This window comes from Polyodon spathula, chromosome 33 (assembly GCF_017654505.1).
Source record: "Polyodon spathula isolate WHYD16114869_AA chromosome 33, ASM1765450v1, whole genome shotgun sequence".
Classification (NCBI taxonomy): domain Eukaryota; kingdom Metazoa; phylum Chordata; class Actinopteri; order Acipenseriformes; family Polyodontidae; genus Polyodon; species Polyodon spathula.
The window spans coordinates 4,902,025-4,922,639 of NC_054566.1; the positions used below are offsets into that span (position 1 = coordinate 4,902,025).

The 20,615-nt window shown below is 37.7% G+C and overlaps 1 protein-coding gene across 3 annotated transcripts in view; it reads left to right on the forward strand.

Moving 5' to 3' along the window:
* LOC121303517 (astrotactin-2-like) overlaps nucleotides 1-20,615 on the forward strand; it is a 615,708-nt gene that overhangs the window by 444,265 nt on the left and 150,828 nt on the right. For all 3 annotated transcript variants that reach the window (XM_041234251.1, XM_041234250.1, XM_041234252.1), the window contains 2 exons: nucleotides 10,881-11,014; nucleotides 15,040-15,188. In XM_041234251.1, the coding sequence (XP_041090185.1) occupies nucleotides 10,881-11,014; nucleotides 15,040-15,188 (283 nt within the window). The remainder of the gene's footprint in view (nucleotides 1-10,880; nucleotides 11,015-15,039; nucleotides 15,189-20,615) is intronic.

The following is a 20,615-nucleotide window of genomic DNA, read 5'->3' on the forward strand; positions in this document are numbered from 1 at the left end:
TTCATCTGCGAATTTGACAAGTTTGCTCACTATACCAGAATCTAAATCATTAATGTAGATTAGGAATAGCTGAGGACCTAATATTGATCCCTGTGGTACTCCATTGGTTACCACACTCCATTCTGAGGTTTTTCCTCTAATCAGTACTTTCTGTTTTTTTCATGTTAACCACTCCCTAATCCATGTACATGTGTCTCCTTGAATTCCTACTGCGTTCAGTTTGAGAATTAATCTTTTATGCAGGACTTTGTCAAAAGCTTTCTGGAAATCTAAATAAACAACGTCATATGCTTTGCAATTATCCATTATCGATGTTGCATTCTCAAAAAAATCAAGCAAGTTAGTCCCTTTCTTAAAACCATGTTGGCTGTCTGCCAGGGTAGTGTTACCATATAGGTAATTTTCCATTTTGGATCTTATTATAGTTTCCAATAGTTTGCAAGTCAGGCTTCTTAGTCTGTAGTTACCTGGTTCAGTTTTGTTTCCCTTTTTGTGGATCGGTATTACGTTTGCAATTTTCCAGTCTGTCGGTACAACCCCTGTGTCAAGAGACTGTTGCATGATCTTGGTTAGTGGTTTGTAAATAACTTCTTTCATTTCTTTGAGTACTATTGGGATGATCTCATCCAGCCCAGGGGATTTGTTTATTTTAAGAGCTCCTAGTCCCTTTAACATGTCTGCCTTGGTTATGCTAAGGTTATTTAAAACTGGATGACATGTGGGGCATGTGGTCTGTATCCTCATTTGTAAAAACTTGTGAAAAGTAATCATTTAATACATTTGCTATTTTTTTTCTTCATCTATGATTTTGCCATTTGTATCTCTTAGACATTTAACCTCCTCTTTGAATGTTCTCTTGCTGTTGTAATATTGGAAAACATTTTGGAATTGGTTTTAGCCCCCTTAGCAATGTTCATTTCTATTTCTCTCTTTGCCTTTCTAACAGTTCCTTGTACTCTTTCTGTGTACTTTGTTTTTGGTCCCTTTTTAACACTCTGTAAAGTGCCTTTTTTTGCTGAATATTTTTTAATTGATCTATTAAACCATTTTGGCAATTTAGTTTTACACTTAGATTTGCCTACTTTAGGGATATAATTGTTTTGAGCCTCTAGTACTACATTTTTGAAGAACAGCCATCCTTTTTCTGTGGATGTTTTCTCCATTTTACTCCAATCTACTTCTGTTAGTCTCTGTTTCATACCTTCATAGTTTGCTTTTCTAAAATTGTAAACCTTAGCTTTAGTCATTACTTTTGGGGTTTTAAAAAGCACTTCAAATGAAACCATGTTGTGGTCTGAGTTTGCTAGTCGTTCTCTGACCTCTGTTTTAGTTATTCTGTCTTCGTTATTTGAAAAGACTAAATCAAGGCATGCCTCCCCTCTAGTCGGTGCCTTGACAAATTGTGTTAGGAAGCAGTCATTTGTCATTTCCACCATTTCAATTTCATCCGTTGTGCTACCCATCAGGTTTTCACATTTTATATGGGGGAAGTTGAAATCCCCCATTAGTATGGCTTCTCCTTTGCTACATGCATTTCTAATGTCATTGTAAAACAGATTATTTTGCTCACTGTCTGAATCTGGCGGTCTATAGCATGCTCCTATTGTTATGCCCTTTGAATTTTTGTCCGTTATTCTGACCCATATTGATTCGGTGTTTTCTTCATCCAGGGTCATTCGGAAGCTGGACATTCAGGAATGGGGGGGGGGGGGACAGGACAGCATGATATCAGAAGTCATAGCCTTAATGCGGTAGGCAGTCAGTCATGGATTAGAGGAGACGTAATTGGCCACACCACCGAAAGAGGGCATGACTGAGGGTATTTTGGGGAAGTGGCCCCAGCGATCTGTTTCTTGGTTTATGGTTAAACTACAAGGACCAGAGAAAGAGAATTTAAAAGTACAGTGAGTGTTTCGTGTTTTATTTGTTTGTCATCTAATTGTCATTGTTTGTGTCGTTAGACGGCTGACACTAAGCGAGAGCTGTTGCTACACGCCAGCACCAATCTTTGGACTACACTGCACCGTTGTTAACAAATCTGTGTTTGTCTTTTCACTGAACATCTGCACTAGAGCACCCACCGTCAGGAGACATGTCTTTGTTTGTGCTGTGTGTAATTAAAGTGTCTTATTCTTTCGGGACTGTAACCCTCCTTGTGCATGACGCAGTTCACATTGCTTATTATTCAAAGTGTTGTTTACAAGCAGCCCAGCAGGAAATAAAGAGCTGCTAAATGTGAACTGTCTTGTGTTTGTCTGTTCCGGAGCACTGCACCATCACTACTCCTGTGCACTGCAAGCCACTCCTTCACAGGTTAGGAAAAAAATAATGACACACCTCTGATCTCAAACCCGAGCCCACTAAGCAGACACCATGAAAATACCTTTGAGAGAGAATTTAAATATATGTGTAAAAAGTTGTCAGGATGTTAACAGTGAAAATAAAATTTGAGTTATGTTATTTAAACAGTTGTAGCAACACGTGGGGATGTATAACTATATTTTTGGCTACCCTGTTACTTACTCTTGAAGTTGTTTCTTTGTCATTTTTTTATTGTAACTGGTGTTTTTCTTCCTTCTTTTTATTTTTTTTTTAGCTCTGAAAATCTGTGTTGGTTGGTATCGCTACTATGTCAAAATATGAAAATGCTTCCACTTTCTACCAGAATAACCCTGATGGCCCCTCATATGCACATGTACATACAAGTGCAGCGCTGTGGATTTCCAGCCGGGTTCAGCTAACCTGAGTTTTCATTTTGTTATTCTAGTCCTAATCTCTGTGCAGCTCTCAGAACCAGCAGGCAAGCGCAACCCGTGTGCCACAGGGAGCGTCGTTCCTCCAGGCACACCTGTGCAGTATGACTGCTACCAGACTCTCGGCTGAACCTCAGTCTTCTTTTATTGTTCCCTATAGTCTTTTTATCCAAGTGCTAATACACGTTTACTATGAACAGAATGCACAGGAGCATGGGATTTCTGAGATCCGTTTTTAAAAGGATTTGTTGTAGCTGATGATGATTTCTCTGTACTAAAATACAAGGTGGACACCTTGCCAAATGAGTAGGGCCTTGTGTGTTCATGACTTTACACGTTTTTTAACCTGTAAACGTCCGACAGCCACAAGATGTCGATATAGCCTCCACAGAAAGCCACGTAATGATAAATCATTAAACAATCATCCCATTATGTTACTTTAACCATTTGAACTGCTCATCCCATTAATGCAAACCACATATTAGCAGATTAATAAACAGAATGCTGTTCATGCCGACTGCCATTTATTTAATCTTCTTACATCCCTGTGAATACTTATTACGTAGATTTTAAAAGGATGTTTTTTTCAATGTTATTTCAGAGAACTCATAAGTGTAAATACATTATTTATAGGTTGTAATTTACCTGTACACTTTTACGCAAATCATTTTGTAAAAAAATAATAATTTTCATGATATCTGGATCTCACCAGGCTCATGATTTACATTACATGAGAGCAGATGTTAAAACTTCATGCTAATTTTGAACTCGCCAAGATGAGCACCAACTAAGACATAGCTTCTTTACTGTAAACTAATGTGATCCATCTGCGTTTCCTTCCATCTGATGATGTAGATATCTTTCTGCCTGGTGTTGATGGCGGAAGTGTAATGCTGGCTCCAGAGATCAGTCTATTTTGCCTTCCTGGTGCATCAGCACACATAATGGGATCAACCACAGTGTGCCCTCCCTAGCGCATTAGAATTACAATCATCTGGACTGAGCTGAGTAGGATACTTTTCTGGGGTCTTCAAGTGGGCACCTTTCATCCTTGGTGTTTCATTGACTAGCCCACGACACCTCAAGAGGGCTCTACAGTGGGCCCCCTCCATCCCCCACTTTAAGTCCAGATTACTTATTTTCCTTTATATCAGTTTTTTTTTCTACTGTGCTTGAGAACCCCAACCAAATCTTTTTGCCTCCACCAGAGCCAGCTGCTGCTCCTCTCTGCTGCTTCAGATAAGTTCTTCACTATGTGTCACGACTCTTGCCCACTGAATCCGATGTCTCTGAGAAACTGAGTTGTGGAGTATGCCACAAATCCTCGACATCCCACCTCTACTGGGTAAAACTGAACTCTCCATCCTCGCTGTTCCACTTCAGCAGCTAGTTGAGCATATCGAAGTTTCTTCCTTTCATACGCCTCTTCCACAGCATCCTCCCATGGAACTGTTAACTCTACCACGTGAACAAGGTGTGCTGATCCAGACCACAAGACAATATTAAGATGAAGGTTAGTGGTGGCTCAGGTGGGAAAATAAGCCATTGTCCAACATTTGCAAACATTTCCAGTCTTAGGTAGCTTCCAGTTGCCCTAGACAATGCAAGCAATGCTACTTGCAAACACAAAAGAAAATATGGCAGAAGCACACAAAGATTTTGAGCTGCTTCAATTCTGCAAAGCAAAGACATGTGTGGAATAATTTCCTAATAGAAAAAAAAATCTAAAAAGGATGGCTGTATAGCATCAAACATTGCGGTATGTTGTTTATGCAAAGCTGAAGCAAAATATGCTGGCGGTACCAACAACCTTACATACAGTGGTGCAGTCCTACATCTTAAAATACAGGAATGCCAGTTGCAATATTGATTTTTTTAAAATGAGGTGTACAAATTCACTTTCTATTTGTACACTGAACTTGAGGTAACATTTCATAGGTAATGAATGCGTCTTGCATGCGACTTTCAGGCTACTCCATTTTGATCAGTGCTTCCAGATTGGTGGTGTTCCAGACAAACTTGGCTTATTTTGAAAGTAACTAGTGGGGAAATTTTGTCTTTGGTCGTTTGGTTATTTTTTGGCTATTTTTATCATGCATGTTTTTTTTTCTAAACCTTTCGATTATGAGGTCCTCACCAGTGCAGAACTTCAATTACCACGATGTCCTGTATAGTATATCACATCCCTTATGGAAAAAAAAAAATATTTTTTATATATGGTAGAAAAGTATGATCCTTATATTTTATAGAAATTGGCCCCTTTTATATATATATTTAAAATATATGGGTGTAACAGGGGAGATCTGTGCTGACTGTCTGGTGTATGCGTGGTTCTGCAAGAAGAGGGCAGCAGCCTCGTAAGATCCGCCTGTCAGTCACTGCGATGACACTGAAAGATGGGGAAGAGGGTGTGTTGGCTTTACCTCTCTCTGAGTGGCTGAGAGGCAGGCCTTGGGGGATTGCTCAGCCCATAAGTACTATGCTTGGTTATGTATTCGGGTGGCTGTGATTGGGAATACCCAGACACGCTGGCTGAGAAGGCCAGTGTAAACATAGACCAGGCAGAAACAGCCAAGAGAAATAAAATAATACATAAAGTAAATTGTTACGTATCTGAGGGAACATGTGTGATTAGAAGAGGAACCTTGGCCACCCCAGTGTATAGAGCATAACAGCATAGGACGGAGATCTGAGCTGACTGGCTTAGCGGCAGTGGGGGCACTGCGTAAGCAGCACCTTTATTTTGTAGTTTTATTACTGTTTTATTTTCCCTTTTCTTTCGCCTTTTGTTATTTATTATTTTAGAGCACCTGTAAGTGCGCCAGCATTTAACTGTTTACCAGTATTGGTATTACTGTGGTCCTATTTACTGCTGTCGGTATTCAGGCCACGGGCAACAGCGCCCTCTCCGGGCTAAAAGAAATCCAACAGAAAATAATAAAATTGGACACCAGTGCATTGTTTTCAATTAAACCTTGTCTTCCATGTGTGTCAGTGAATTGCCCACTACCCTTCCACAATGGGACATATTAAATATATTTTAGTCTGTAAGCCACATATTTATTTATATGTTGAAAATATATGGTGCACCATATATTTTCATTAGTCTGTAATCCATATAAAACAAATATATGGATTATACCGTGTAACAATTATTTATTTATTTTTTGGTTCCTGGGTAGTAAGTGTTATTTTTAATTGCTTATGCCTCAAAAGTATAGAAAATGGCTATTATTCCCCACAAACTTTGCTTTTGTGACCAGGACAGTGATATTTTGAAATTTACCTATTTTTCAGAACATTCCAGATAGATTCAGTACTGAGTAAACTTGGAGTAACTTCTAGAACTTTCTAGAACTTTCCAGTAATATAAATAGTAATATAAATACAGGGGCCTTAAGCTCACCAGTTCAGTTTAGTTCCAGCTGCCTAAGTGGATACATATCTGCATTTTTCTGAGATGGCATCAAGAGGCTGCAATGGTAGCATTCCTGATGGGTCTCCAAGTGGTTTTACCAAGTTTCCCTGCTATCTTTGCCTTTGGGACAGCAGGGACACCAAGGCGCACTACCACAGGCAGGACTGGCCACAGCGGGCCGAGTTCTCTATGGGGAGGAACAACGTCAAGTGGGAGCCACTGGTGGACCCCCGGAAGGTGCTGTCGCCACCACTGCACATCAAATTGGGCCTTATGAAACAATTTGTCAGAGCTCTAGATAAGGAGTCGGCAGCCTTCAAGTACCTTCAAGACTTCTTCCCTAAGCTATCTGAGGCAAAGGTCAAAGCCGGTGTCTTCATCGGACCACAGATAAAGAAGGTCCTGGAGTGCAATGAATTCCCCAAGAAGCTCACTAGTAAGGAGAAAGCGGCTTGGAACAGCTTTGTCGCAGTGGTTCGGGGCTTCCAGGGCAATCACAAGGCCGAAAACTATGTGGAGCTGGTTGAGACTCTGGTGAAGAACTACGGCACAATGGGCTGTAGGATGTCCCTCAAAGTCCATATCCTTGATGCTCATCTTGATAAATTCAAGGAGAACATGGAAGTGTACTCGGAGGAGCAAGGTGAGCGCTTCCACCAGGATATACTGGACTTTGAACGCCGCTACTAAGGACAGTATAACGAGAACATGATGGGAGACTACATTTGGGGGCTGATTCGTGAAAGTGATTTACAGTATAATCGTAAATCCCGAAAAACTACTCACTTCTAAATCTTTTGTAGTCATTTTTGTATTACTTTTGTATAAATACATGTTAATTTGGAGTCATATTATGTTTTTTTTGGACTTTATGTGAACGAAAAGACCATTTTCTCATTGGAAATAGGTACATTTCAAAATATCACTGTCCTGGTCACAAAAGCAAAGTTTGTGGGGAATAATAGCCATTTTCTATACTTCTGAGGCATATAGCAATTAGGAAATAACACTTACTACCCAGGAACAAAAATTGTGTTACATAGTGTTATAGACAAATATATTTTAAACATATAAAAAAGGAGCCAAATTCTATATATGAAAAGTATAAGGATCATACTTTTCTATCATATATTAAAGATATATGTTAGTTCCATAACAGTCTTTTTTCTGGAACTCTGCATGCAATAAAATTCCGAATCACACAAACGCTCAGTTATTTTTTATTCGTAACCAATTTAAGAACAGAGTCAGTACAATTACAATGGTTTTTAAAAGTATTTTTAAAGACTATCTGTCGACAGTTCTGGACCATTTTAATTTTATACTACGTTCGGAATATTTTTTCTCTCCTGGACTTTGATTGCATTTGATCTCATCAGATGAAATACAGTGGTTCTGGTACTGTAAGTTGTGAGAAAAAAAAAAACAAGCAAAGCAGATACATAAATAAATAGTTTATAACATTACTTAGCATTGTTTCTTTTAATAAATATGTAACACGTATTTATGGTTTTCTGAGATATTATATATATATATATATATATATATATATATATATATATATATATATATATATATATATATATATATATAAAATCCTCAAAGCAAGGGCAGTGGGGTTTGTTTAAAACAGCAAGTCTTGAGGTAAGCTTTTTTTCTTTCAAGACATCAATTTCTAGAATGTCGATAGTTGTCCCTCATAATTAGAACAATTATAATGGATCACAAATCTAGAAAAAGAATGTTCCATTCTGGATAAGAAACGAATCCCATTCCCAGCCAATAGTTTGTTATTAATGTTCAGCAATCCCTTAAGTTAACATGAACAATTAAATTTGTTTTGTTAACACAATTTTGATCCTTCCCTATTAGTGCTGCCAAGAGATATAAAATAATCAGGAATGTAGCTTTACCACTGTTTTTATTACATTTCAGAAACCATGACCCAAATGACCTTTAGCAGGTGTTTATTTAAGTTGAATTTATTTGTACTTATCTTAGCCTTGATCACCTACGTTCTGGGAATGAAAACACATTGATCTGAATCATTAAAAGTCATTCCTCCTGTCTGTTCCACATATTTTTGCTGTAACATGTTCTGGGCTTCCTGTTTTGTTTTCTGATGGTTGGTTTCCTATTGATAACAAGAGTCTACAAAGAGTTTCTCCTGGGCTTTGCGTGTGTCTGAGTTTTGATCACCATTTCACCATATGGCCCAGGAAGCACAATTAGTTTAATTTAGTGCTTGTTTCTTGCAGGAAATTCAAAAAAAATGTTGCTTTTATGTGGCCTTGGTTTAAAAAGTAAACAAGATAACTTTGACACCTGAGTAAACGCTGAGCTTTTTAAAATCTTGTGGTTTAGTTAGTGTGTGTGAGAAATAGAGCAAAAAATCTAGCAAATGAAAGCCAGCTGCCAGTGTTGTGTCAGATACAGGACACATATTGCAGTGGGTTACGAGTAGCGACAGTTGTCAGAGCGCAGCTAAACTGCACATGGTTTGGAGTTAGCAATTGATTGTTCATGCTTGTTTAAATCAATTGGAGTTATTCTACCAAAATCAATAGAACAGGCTGTATAAAAGTGCTTACAAGCATAAATACCCCACAAAACACTCACCTTTTTGTAAGCGTACAGGTGATGATCATTCCAGCAAGAATCTGAAATGACCTGCATCATCTTTATTAACACTACAAGGACCAGAGATATACTCATACCTAAAAGCTTCGCTGCAGTCTTTCTGACGGCTGTATTCAAAACACTGTAAATAGTATAACAAAGGAGAAACAGACAGATGTAATATATATATATATATATATATATATATATATATATATATATATATATATATATATATAATATATTTATATATTTGTTCAATATGAATAAATTGAGTAAATGTATTATTCAGGTACAACAAATCCATGATTTATTCTTACATGATGTAATGGTGTTCTATATATTGTAACATCATTTTTACTTCTATCTTTAAATTTGTATTAATTCTAATAAACATTAGTTTATATAAACTTATATTTATATTGGATCTGAGGATCAGCCATGATTTGGTCTCCCCAGCGCATCAGCATGCACAACTTCTGAATTAATTTTGTTTATTTATTTGTTTAAATGTTATATATTTATTGGAGTTAATTATTTCATTATTTTATGTTGAATCCCGCTAGCATAGTCGTGTTCAGTCTATAGATAAATGAAAAGTTTTTCATCCAGGGGGACTCATACCCCTAGAGGTCACTCGGGGTATGCAGGAAGACTGATGACTAAAATAACAATTAAAGTAAAACAACATAATGATCTTCAATTTATTTTTTAACAGTACTGTATATTCTCTAAACCACTGTACATAAATATTTAATTTTTGTTTAGCAACCCAAAGCTTACAGTTTGACAATACTTTCAAAATTATCGTCCACCTGTACGCATGCATGAGTTTGATTTGTTAATCAGACTATTCTGCCTTTTATTGCACACGTAGTACCATTCAGTGGAGTGGAAATGGTAAAGGGGTACTTGAGCTGAAACCTCCAGACTGAAGGGGTAAAATTTAAAAAAGGGTGAAAACCACTGACCTAGACATAAGTTAGACATGAACCCATTTCTTATGTCCTTACTGGAGAATTAAATGATGAGACAGGGTGTTCTTACTTATACATTGAAGGTTATCACATTAAACATCACTCTCATAAGAAACAAACACATGTAATAAGCATTATACTACTTATAGAAAAAAAATAACATACACATACGTAGATACTCGTTTATACTCGCTACTCGGCACACCCCTAATTGGGAATATTCTGAAATGCATTGTGTTTTAAATGGTACACATGTTGAAGATACAATAAGGTGTTTCGTGTCTGCTCTGTTCAGGTCTTTGCCTTGGTGGTGGGTTGTTTATGCACTCTGGTCCTTGTCAGTAGCTGTTGTGTGCATGTGTATGTGTGTTGTCATTTCTAAACTGCAACTGAAAGATCAAAACTTATTGAGTCACAGTGTGAGTTCATTCAGAGGTGACCTGACTCCTCTGATTCAGACTGACACTTTTTCATCCTGTAATGCAAGATTAGGGTGATTGACCTTAATTGATATGAATACATAGCTGAGATCTGATCATGTTTCTTCTGCATTTCAGAGATTAATGCACTGTGCAGTTAACTTGGTGACGTGAATAGCTGAGCCATTGGAGCCCTGGACTGTCGTGTGAACAGGCTTTAGTGTGAAAAGCACATAATTAGTGTTCACTCAATAAAGAGACATTTCCAAATGAAAATGCCATATTGTGCAAGCCTATATTACACTAACGCACTAATCTGATGCTGTTTTTAAAACATTATTAATATTTGAAATGTATCAGTAACATACTTGATATAAAATAAAAGCAGATCAAATGAATACCTAAATAAGAATAGAGTGGTGTGAAATGAATCTATTCACGGTTGTATATGACCCCTCCCTTTCAGGGCATGGTTTTCATTAAGTTATCTTTAATTTGTGCCGTATTTAGACTTGTTCACATCCAGTTTGCCTTGTGAGAAACCCCAGAAGTGGGCATGTTTTTCTTCACGTATCTCGACAAAGGGGACGCTGCAGGGTTGTTCCATATTAAACAGGGGGCGGTTATTTCTCAAACAAAACAAGCAGGTGCTGCGAGACACTAATTTCATTTCTGCCACCCGTTTGTTTTGCAGGCTTTCAGGAACGCTGTAATGAGCACCTATTGGTGCACAGGAAAAGGTGATGTCATTGAGGACTGGTGCAGATGTGACCTGAGTGCCTTTGACGAGAACGGACTCCCAAACTGCAGCCCTCTGCTCCAGCCTGAGTAAGTGACTCAAACCACACATGATCTCCAACACCCTGGAGCTTTTCTGTACCAGATGATGATCTAAAGGTGTTCAGTGATTACAACTGTATTGAACCACTCACTTCAGAGTCTAGATTAATAAAGTTATCTAATAAAATCACACAACCCGACTTACATATTGAATAGAAAGAAAACAGTTACATACAGATATAATCATATTATAATAAGAGTTCAAACCAATGCAATATTATTCGATTTTAATGTAATTCACATGTGGTACACTACAACCTGTTTTGTGACACCTCCTAAAGTATTATCTACATATTTATATAAATAGGTAGACGTCACAAATACCTTAAATTGCAAAATTGTGCCCAATATTCACAAAGCAATTACCCTAGTCATAAGTTTGCAGCATTTATTTTTGTAAAAAGAAACGCAAATGTTACTAGCAAGATAATTTGCTTATATGAAACTAACCTTATAAATTATTTAAAGTAGTATAACCACAATGTTTTTTTTTTTTCTTTTTGAAAAACAATAAATAAAAAACCCATTGATGAACCATGAAATAGAAAGCACGCCTGGATAGAAGTGTGTGCTTTAGTGGAAACGTTTGTTCAAGTGACCTTATTAATTACCTTCTAATTCATTTTAATTGTTGCCTTCAAAGTATAATGCATTATTACTATTCATATACACACCATACAAATGTATTTAAAAAAAAAAAAAGTTTATTTCTGTGCAGGAATGAATGAATGTGTTCTATTTTCTCTGCCTCTCATATTGCCAGTCTGCATCTCATCTGATTGTGGATTCGCTAAATAATGCAAACCACTCCCAGGCTGGCATGGATTTGCACAAGCAGCTCTTTCCTCTAATGGTAGGACCTGCTGAAGAGGGGTTTCAGGAGAGCTGATCATGTGCACAGTGGCAGCAGAAGGCTTCGTCTCAATATTTAATGCTTCCAGTATGTCAGCAAAACTCTCCGCTATAATGTTCGTTTGACCGGTCTTCAATTCTCTGGGAGATGTACAGTCCAGCTGCTGCTATCATTTCTAATTGCAAAAAGCAAATGCTCATTTATTATTCATGTGCCTGGCCTGTCTAACCACACATGGGAGACTGCAGGAAGCGAGCACTACAGCTATTCTCTCTTAATGGTTCCTACTCAGTAGATAGACGTTGTTTTCCTTCTGATTATGGGAGAGCTTTGATGTATGGATAGCTAGGATTACGAAGCATCACATCCAGTCCTGTTTCTTCACTCAACAGTGGTATTTTCACTGTCCAGTCTGAAAGTGCATTCAGCCTTTCTTTTAGGCTTTATTAAACCCATTTTACTTTTCAGCTATTCTCTCTCTCTCTCTCTCTCTCTCTCTCTCTCTCTCTCTCTCTCTCTCTCTCTCTCTCTCTCTCTCTCTCTCTCTCTCTCTCTCTCTGTCTCTCTCTCTCTCTTTCATAAAGAGTGAAGAGTGAAAAGTGAAGCGTAACACCCAGGATGCTGTTGGCATTAAAAGTCAAACGTTTTGTGGATCCATAATGTATAAAGTGCTATGCTGGCCAGTAACCCTCATTATACAGCTTTTTAAAAAAACATATCTACACCAGATACCACTAATAGTAATATATGGATTTTAAATCCCTAAAAAATAATTACAGTATTGGTCCACTGGAAGGCTTCCCACCATAAGTAAAAATGCTACTTAAATTAGACAAACTATCACACACTTTAAACCAGCACTCCAGGGTGTATATTTTATGGAAAGACATTGGATCTATTCTAGTGATTGAAATGGGTTTGGCTCTAAATACCACGCCTGTTACGATCACTATAACAAAATCACTTGTCTAACATTGCCATAAAAAAAATAATTAAACAGTGGGGTGTGAACAGGCTGGCTGTAGGGGTGACGTCACGCCAGGAAATCACACAGACAGGCAGTACTGGCAGGTGAAAACTGAGACGATAAGGCGCTCAGTGCGTCTATTAACACACACAAAATAAAATGCTGAACAAAATAGAACATGGCCCCGTGCTCACATACATTACATTCTTTATCTGCACGTGAAGTGATACATAAATACAACTATATATTTTAAATCACTTGTGCTACAGAGACCCATTTATATCCCATGCACCAATACCTATACACCAACATATAACACAAAATCCACAGAGGGGCAGGGCACACGTGTGTAATCTCATTCACTTGCATACAAATTACATTCCTTACACCTGACTTCACTGTATTTCATTTTGCATTGGTTACTTTCAGCTGCACAACTGAGATATAACGCTGTACATAAAAGCCTGTTTGGATCTCTTTTAATATCCTCAAGTGTGGACCTGTGCACCATCAGAACATTAATCATTTAGATTCTGGTATAGTAAGCAAACTTGTTAAATTCGCAGAAGAAGCAAAAATAGGAGAAGTGGCAAACACTGTTGCAGCAGCAAAGGTCATTCAAAATGATCTAGACAAGATTCAGAACTGGGCAGACACATGGCAAATGACATTTAATAGAGAAAAATGTAAGGTACTGCATGCAGGAAATAAAAATGTGCATTATAAATATCATATGGGAGATACTAAAATTAAAGAAGGACTCTATGAAAAAGACCTAGGAGTTTTTGTTGACTCAGAAATGTCTTCATCTAGACAATGTGGGGAAGCTATAAAAAAGGCCAACAAAATGCTCGGTTACATTGTGAAAAGTGTTGAATTTAAATCAAGGGAAGTAATGTTAAATTTGAATAATGTGTTCAGTTCTGGTCACCTCGCTACGAAAAGGATATTACTGCTCTAGAAAGAGTGCAAAGTAGAGCAAACAGAATTATTCCGGGATTAAAGACATGTCATATGGAGACAGGCTAAAAGAATTGAATCTATTCAGTCTTGAACAAAGAAGGCTACGCGGCAGCCTAATTCAACCATTCAAAATTCTAAAAGGTATTGACAATGTCTTCCCAAGGGACTTTTTCGACCTGAAAAAAGAAACAAGGACCAGGGGTCACAAATGGAGATTTGACAAAGGGGCATTCAGAACAGAAAATAAGAGGTACTTTTTTAGACAGAGAATCGTGAGGGTCTGGAATCAACTCCCCACTAATGTTGAAGGTGATACCCTGGGATCCTTGAAGAAGCTGCTTGATGAGATTCTGGGATCAATAAGCTACTAACAACCAAACAAGCAAGATGGGCTGAATGGCCTCCTCTTGTTTGTAAACTTTCTTATGTTCTTTCTTATGTTCTTAACAGGTCAGAGTGCTGCCAGAAAGGAGAGGGTTAAAGCTTTATCACTGCTTGTGCAAACGAGCCTGAGTCTTTCATGCTCTGACCTGTTCTGCATATCGGAGTTGCTCTCATCACTTTAGCTGTTCGCTTACTTCTACCATTACCTACTTCCATAACGATAACAATAAATACATTAAATGATATCAATTACAATATCTTTGTTTTACCCCATCCAGTGTCACTAAAGGAAATAATAAAAAAAATGCCACGATGACCATCCAGAGTAAGGCAAACTGGTGCATCCCACGCAACCCTCACCACTAACCATAGTGACAGACTGCCATAGATTTCCAATACTGTCTGTCCTCTAAGTCTAGGATAAAAAGGAGAGTAAGCCCCAGGGATATAGCACCACTTGTGTCCAGACATCCCTGTGCTGGCAATCAATCCCTTGTCATTCTGGAAGGCTCCGGAACTATCAACTTTTTATTGTTACCAAAGTGTAAAAGCAAAACCGTTTAAATGATGTGTTTATCCAATCTTATTACAGCTTTTTTTTTTTTTTTTTGCAGATACAATTTTCTTCATTGCTATAATGTAAGGATACCGGTAATATTACCCAGCTGACTCAATGCTTTCTGTGGGCAGCTTAGCAGTTCTGTCACCCGAAGGTCGAATGAGAAGATAAACATATTGATGTGGTTCCCGGTGACTCCTACAGGAAAGCCCCTGATGGGTGGCATGCAGGGAGAGTCATGTTAATGCTTTCATTCTTTCTAATTGTGTGTTTAAATGGCTCTGCAGACTACGGCTGGCTCCGAACCTGGAGCCATCAAGCACCATGGTAGCGATGGAGTGGGTGGACATCGAGCCTGTAATAGGATGCAAGATCTCAGACTTCATCATACAGCACAAGAAGGTGGAGGACCCACTGGAGGCTGAAATCTACACCGGTAAGCACTGTTATAGTCACTGGACAACAAAATCCATATTACTACATTTCTCATTGACTTCCACATCTTACAGGTGTACAGCTTCAAATGCTGATTTACTGCTAGAACCTGAAAACAGTGGTGCAAACCCATCCCTATTTCCAAGTGCATCAACACTTGCATTGAATGGTAAATAGGGAATGAACAACAGAGAGTTCCGAAAATGGATAGATGCTATCCTGGCATGATAAGGAAGTACAGGTAACACACCATCACAGCACACCTTTGTCCTAGAGAAGCTTAAGTTTCTCTGCAGGCCCTTTGACTTTTTAACCCTTATCTTCTGTGTTGAATAGCTGTGTGATGTTTATCTGCTGTCACTGGATACAAGACAACAAGCAGCGTTTTATAGGCCAATAGATTTTTAATTCTACTTTGCATTTAGAACAGATAATGCTATTTTAGCACATTAAGACCTTCCATTGACTCTCTCCCTCTATTACTGACTGAATACAAGTGCTGGCAGTGGCAAAGAATCTGTGATATGCGGCTTTGTTTTTGATACCCTATCAGCTATGGATAGGAGATGTTACTAGTGCATTACTCACACAATGTATTTTAAAATCCTAACAGTGTCCATGTTCATACTATAGTAAAGATAATCACAACACAACATCTTGTTTTGTACTGCAGTTATAATATTGAAATAAAGCTTACGTATTGTGCCCCCGTGCTGAGCAGCCTGGTAGGAAATGTTGATCAAATATACATATATATGTGTGTATTATAAAGGCTAGTTTAGAAGGCTTGTCCACCAGCCGTTGCACAAAGAAATGAGCTACTTTCAATTGCTTGTGACTAAGTTTAGGACTTTATTGCCCTCATGATGGTGTGCAGTCAGATTACATCTTATCTGAGTTTAAACACATGGTTTGTGTTAGCAAGAGCCAGTCTGAGTCCCCAAATGAGTTCTGGTGTGCTGCCTGCTTCTCAGAGTAATTGGAGAAAATGGGCATTAGGTATTCTCATGTAAAGGGCAATGAGTCACAGCTCCTGAGATATGATGTCATATGTGAATTGTAACTGACCCACAGCTCAGGGACAAACAATGATATTGTTCAAAAACTTTCATCTATAATGTTGGCTTTGAAACCACCTGTCTTTCCCCATCCATAATTATAGGATTCACTGTTCAATGTTGTGATTTTTGTAAAATGCTTTGAGATCACTGGGAAACCTTATGTGTGTGGGTCGGTCTGTCCATCTGTCTTTCTGACACACTCTGCTGGTGAACATGATAACAGCCTTGATTTTGCACCAATCTTTTATAAGAACATGCAAAAATGTACGAGTGAGAGGAGGCCAGTCAGTCCATTTCCGGGTCCATTTCCTAGTGGCTGATTGATCTCAAAATTTTGTCATGTTGGGTCTTAACCCTTAAACACCTGGATCGACACGATCATAGTGAAGTGGGCTTCTGGGACCGTGATCATTACAGGGCCACTGTACTTTGCAGGACAGGCTTGAAAGACATATCAATGGATAGGGGAGGGACTGACATTCACTTCTTGGTAGTTGTTTTTTTTTTTTTTTGTGTGTGTGTGTGTGACATCACTGAGAGGAGCATTTAGTGTCTACAGGGTGGAGACAGCAGCAGCCTGCAGAGACAAAAGCAGAAACTAAATATCACAGGAACTTGTTTAGAGCCAATAGACAAGGGGGTAGCACTGTAAATCTGAGGTATTTGACTTATAATTATATTAGAACATTTATTCTGTCTCATATGCAGTATATGTTTTTACAACATTTATAAATATCAAGAAACGAGTGGATATAAGCAGATTCTATTTCATGAACTAAAGGTATCGACTATTTTTTTTTTTTCCTTATTACTGATAATAATGAAATGAAGAATTATTATTTTATTTATAAGTATTTATTTTGATAAAATAATCGCTTTTATTGCTTATAAAATGTATTATGCCATTGCATTGACTCTGGTGAAACACTACTTCAAAAATACTTAACTTTAAGGGTTAAAGGATTCAAGTGATTCTGGCTCAATTCCACACCCTTATCACTCTTTGGCCCATATTCATAAAACGTATTGTGCCAGTAATAACCTGACAGTATTTCATCAGGTGATGCATAAACTGCATTTACCATGAAAAAAACATTGTGATGTTATAATAACGTGCCATTGAAGACCAGTTTTCTCATTAGCATTTTATTCGTCTGATTCATAAATGAGTATTGACCCCTATCAGCATCATAAAAACATGTGCCTCAGACCAGGAGGAAAATGAGATGCATCTTAACAGTATCAATTCCTAGAATAATTTCTGCGTTTAGGATCACGTATTTAAGCCAATAATAATACTAATAATAATAATAATAATAATAATAATAATAATAATAATAATAACAATAATAAAATCTATGTTTAATTATCCAGTAATTTGCTAATTGTATTATATTGCATTGTTAACTTGTCTGAACAGGATAGGTTACTTACTGGTTGGAAAACATAAATCACGTTTGTAGTCTATTGCTCTAAGAAAATGGCAGGCTTCGGTGTGCTTGTGTAGAACTTTAAGTGAACTTTTTGTCTGGTAAGGTGTATTGTATAAGAAACATATCTGAGATGTTGTTATATGTGTTTTATTTGAATAGATTGTGCAGGTATTTGAAAACTGAGGGAATACAGTAACAAATAAAAGCATAGCAAGATTTTTTGCCATTTAACTGATGCTCTAGTGCCTTCTATACTTTCTTGTGTGCTGCAAAGAAAACACGTGCTAACATTAAAGGATTCATTTATTCTTTTTTTAATATAAATTTAGACATTGCCAGTTACTTTTTTTTATATTTTCTCCCAATAGTAGTCTGTTTCTAGATGTAAGAAATTAAGATTTGTCTTTTGAATAAAGGAAACGCAGTAGTATATGTAATGTCTTATTGAAAAAGTTTTAATATTTGCATATGCATGTGTTTTCTGATTTGCATAAGAATAACGTGGATTTAAAGTCATCTGATAAGGGGGGAACAACTTTGTATTTTTGTCTGTTTCTTTGGTAGTTTGTTACTTTTGTGTTTATAGTGGGCCTGGCGTGTATTAAATGTTTTTTTTTATTTATTTAAATAATGGTAATACTTTTAAACTACTTTTTAACTGTAACCTTAAAAAAAAGATTATACTGAGACAATAATTTTTTTTTATTAGTTTAATAATTTTTTATTAGTTTCACCTCGGATTCCACAGAGTATGTTGCTTTGGATCTGGTGCTCTCATAGGTTAGGAAGTACTGCTTCTCCTCAACGCGCTACAGTGGACCCCCCCGGCCAGGCGCCAAGTGAGGCCAAAGCTGTTACCAGCAGGTCTGATCCACTGAGGGGCTCCTGGGTGTAAGGAGATGAGTGGGGATTGGAGGACATCTACTGACCTGCTGTAGGGATTACTGTGGTGAGAGAGCATTTCTGGACATTTGGGCTAAATTTAGGATAAATTGTCTGTTTGGTAACTTTAGCAGTTATTTTTCAGCCAGGAGATCTCCATTCAAAGTATATTCATGGGATACTGGTTCTGAAAGAGAAAGGCTGTGAAAACAAATGAAAGATTGCAGTTTCCGTGTGTTCGTCTTTTAACATGAGGTGTTGATCATAGTCTTACATAGCTCTTTTTGATTCACCATTCTTCTGACGTTTGCATGGGATTATCATCCAATATAGTTGGTATTTTGGAAAAGTTAATTGCCCTCATGGTTTACAGTTTGACTTTCAGGGCGGACAGACCACCATCAAAGCATTACGTTAAACAATTCCTGGTTTAAATGTTCACAAAACAGACTGAATTTCTAACATTCATGGACCTCACTTGAAAAATAATAGCTCCCGCCGATGGTATATGAGGTGGTATTCTTATGAGCTCTTAGAATGAGCCAAACAACTGACTGTCTGGCTATCTACAGTGACATATTTTACCTGCATTTTCAAATAATCATAGTTTTAAAATATGTTTATTTACACATCATGGCAAATGAGCATCTCTTGGCACTTTAAGAGAATGAGAAATGCAGTTTGTATCCACATCAGTGCGTCCCTTGCAACAAAGATGAAGCATGTGTTTGTAACCTAAATTCCATCAGAGCATCAGGCATTAAAATCAAACATCCTGAAAACTTGTTTTAATATTGTATAAGCTTGTACTGATAAAGAAATAAGCAATGATATCTATCCACCCAGCAAGAGGTCAGAGCAATGCCATCCGACAGCTATCTGGTATGAAGACGTTTCAGATGGCTGTATCACATCATCAATATCAGGATCTGTTACAATTCAAAGTTGAATTGTCATGCCAACTTCACAGCTTTGCAATCCCAATCTTAGAAGGGAATGTCACCTTATTGCAAACTCTAAACACATGAGGATAGATAGCATCACGCAGGTGACTGGACAGTGAAACTTTACAAATGTGGCCAAATTTGAAAGAAATTGAAAAAGATTTTTACTGATATGGGTTATATTGGCAGCGACTATCTCGAAAGATTACCCTTCAAGTCTTTTATGCAACCTGACCCAGATTGTGAATGATCTACTCTTTCTCCAAGTTTGTCAGTGATACCTCTTTAGGTACTTCCTTCTGCATTGTAGTAGGGGGTTATAACAAAATGCATTAAAAGGGCCTTTGTCTATTCACTTTAATGCATATAATGTGATCCAGTAATTGAAGAAATAATCAGTAAGGTAGCAGTACAAAGTATGCAACCTTGCCCTGTTCGTATCCAGTTCTGGAAACAATTCCACATTGACTTCACTGCTAAGTCACCTTGTCAGTCTATAAAGTGGCTGAGTTACATTCCCTAAATGCTTGGTCCTTGATTTATATCTGGATGAATCACAAAACCTGTCCTTCCTTTACCTTGGAGTGAAGAGGAAAAAAAAAACGCTTTGTTTTGTGCGAATCCCAGCTTACTCACAATCTTTTCAGATGAGGTAAGATCTGTATAGAAGCATACTTTGATGTGCTTGGACACAGGCCTAGTTGTCAGATTTATGTGCCTGCTGTCTCCCTGGCATGCTAGCCAATCACTCTGGTCTCGTAACAGGTACCGTGTGTACCCTTAAATCTGATTGTATTAACCTTTTAGCACAATGAAACAAACATTTTTCTTTTATTGTGGTTAGGAATCAAAGAGTTTTGCAATCTATTACACTTTCACGTGTAAAGCACTGTCCTTTTCCATTAATGTGGCATCGTTATTTACGTAAATCTGGCCTGTGCATGCAAGAGGATTCCTTCCAAACAGGAGTTATTTTACAGGCAGGTAAAATGACCAGATAAATAACTTTGAAGTTGGTTTCAAGAGCGCTGCACTGCTTTTGTCTTTAGAGGAGATCACAACTGGGGATAGCCTATGCTTGATGTTCCCCTGCCCTGACATTGCTAGC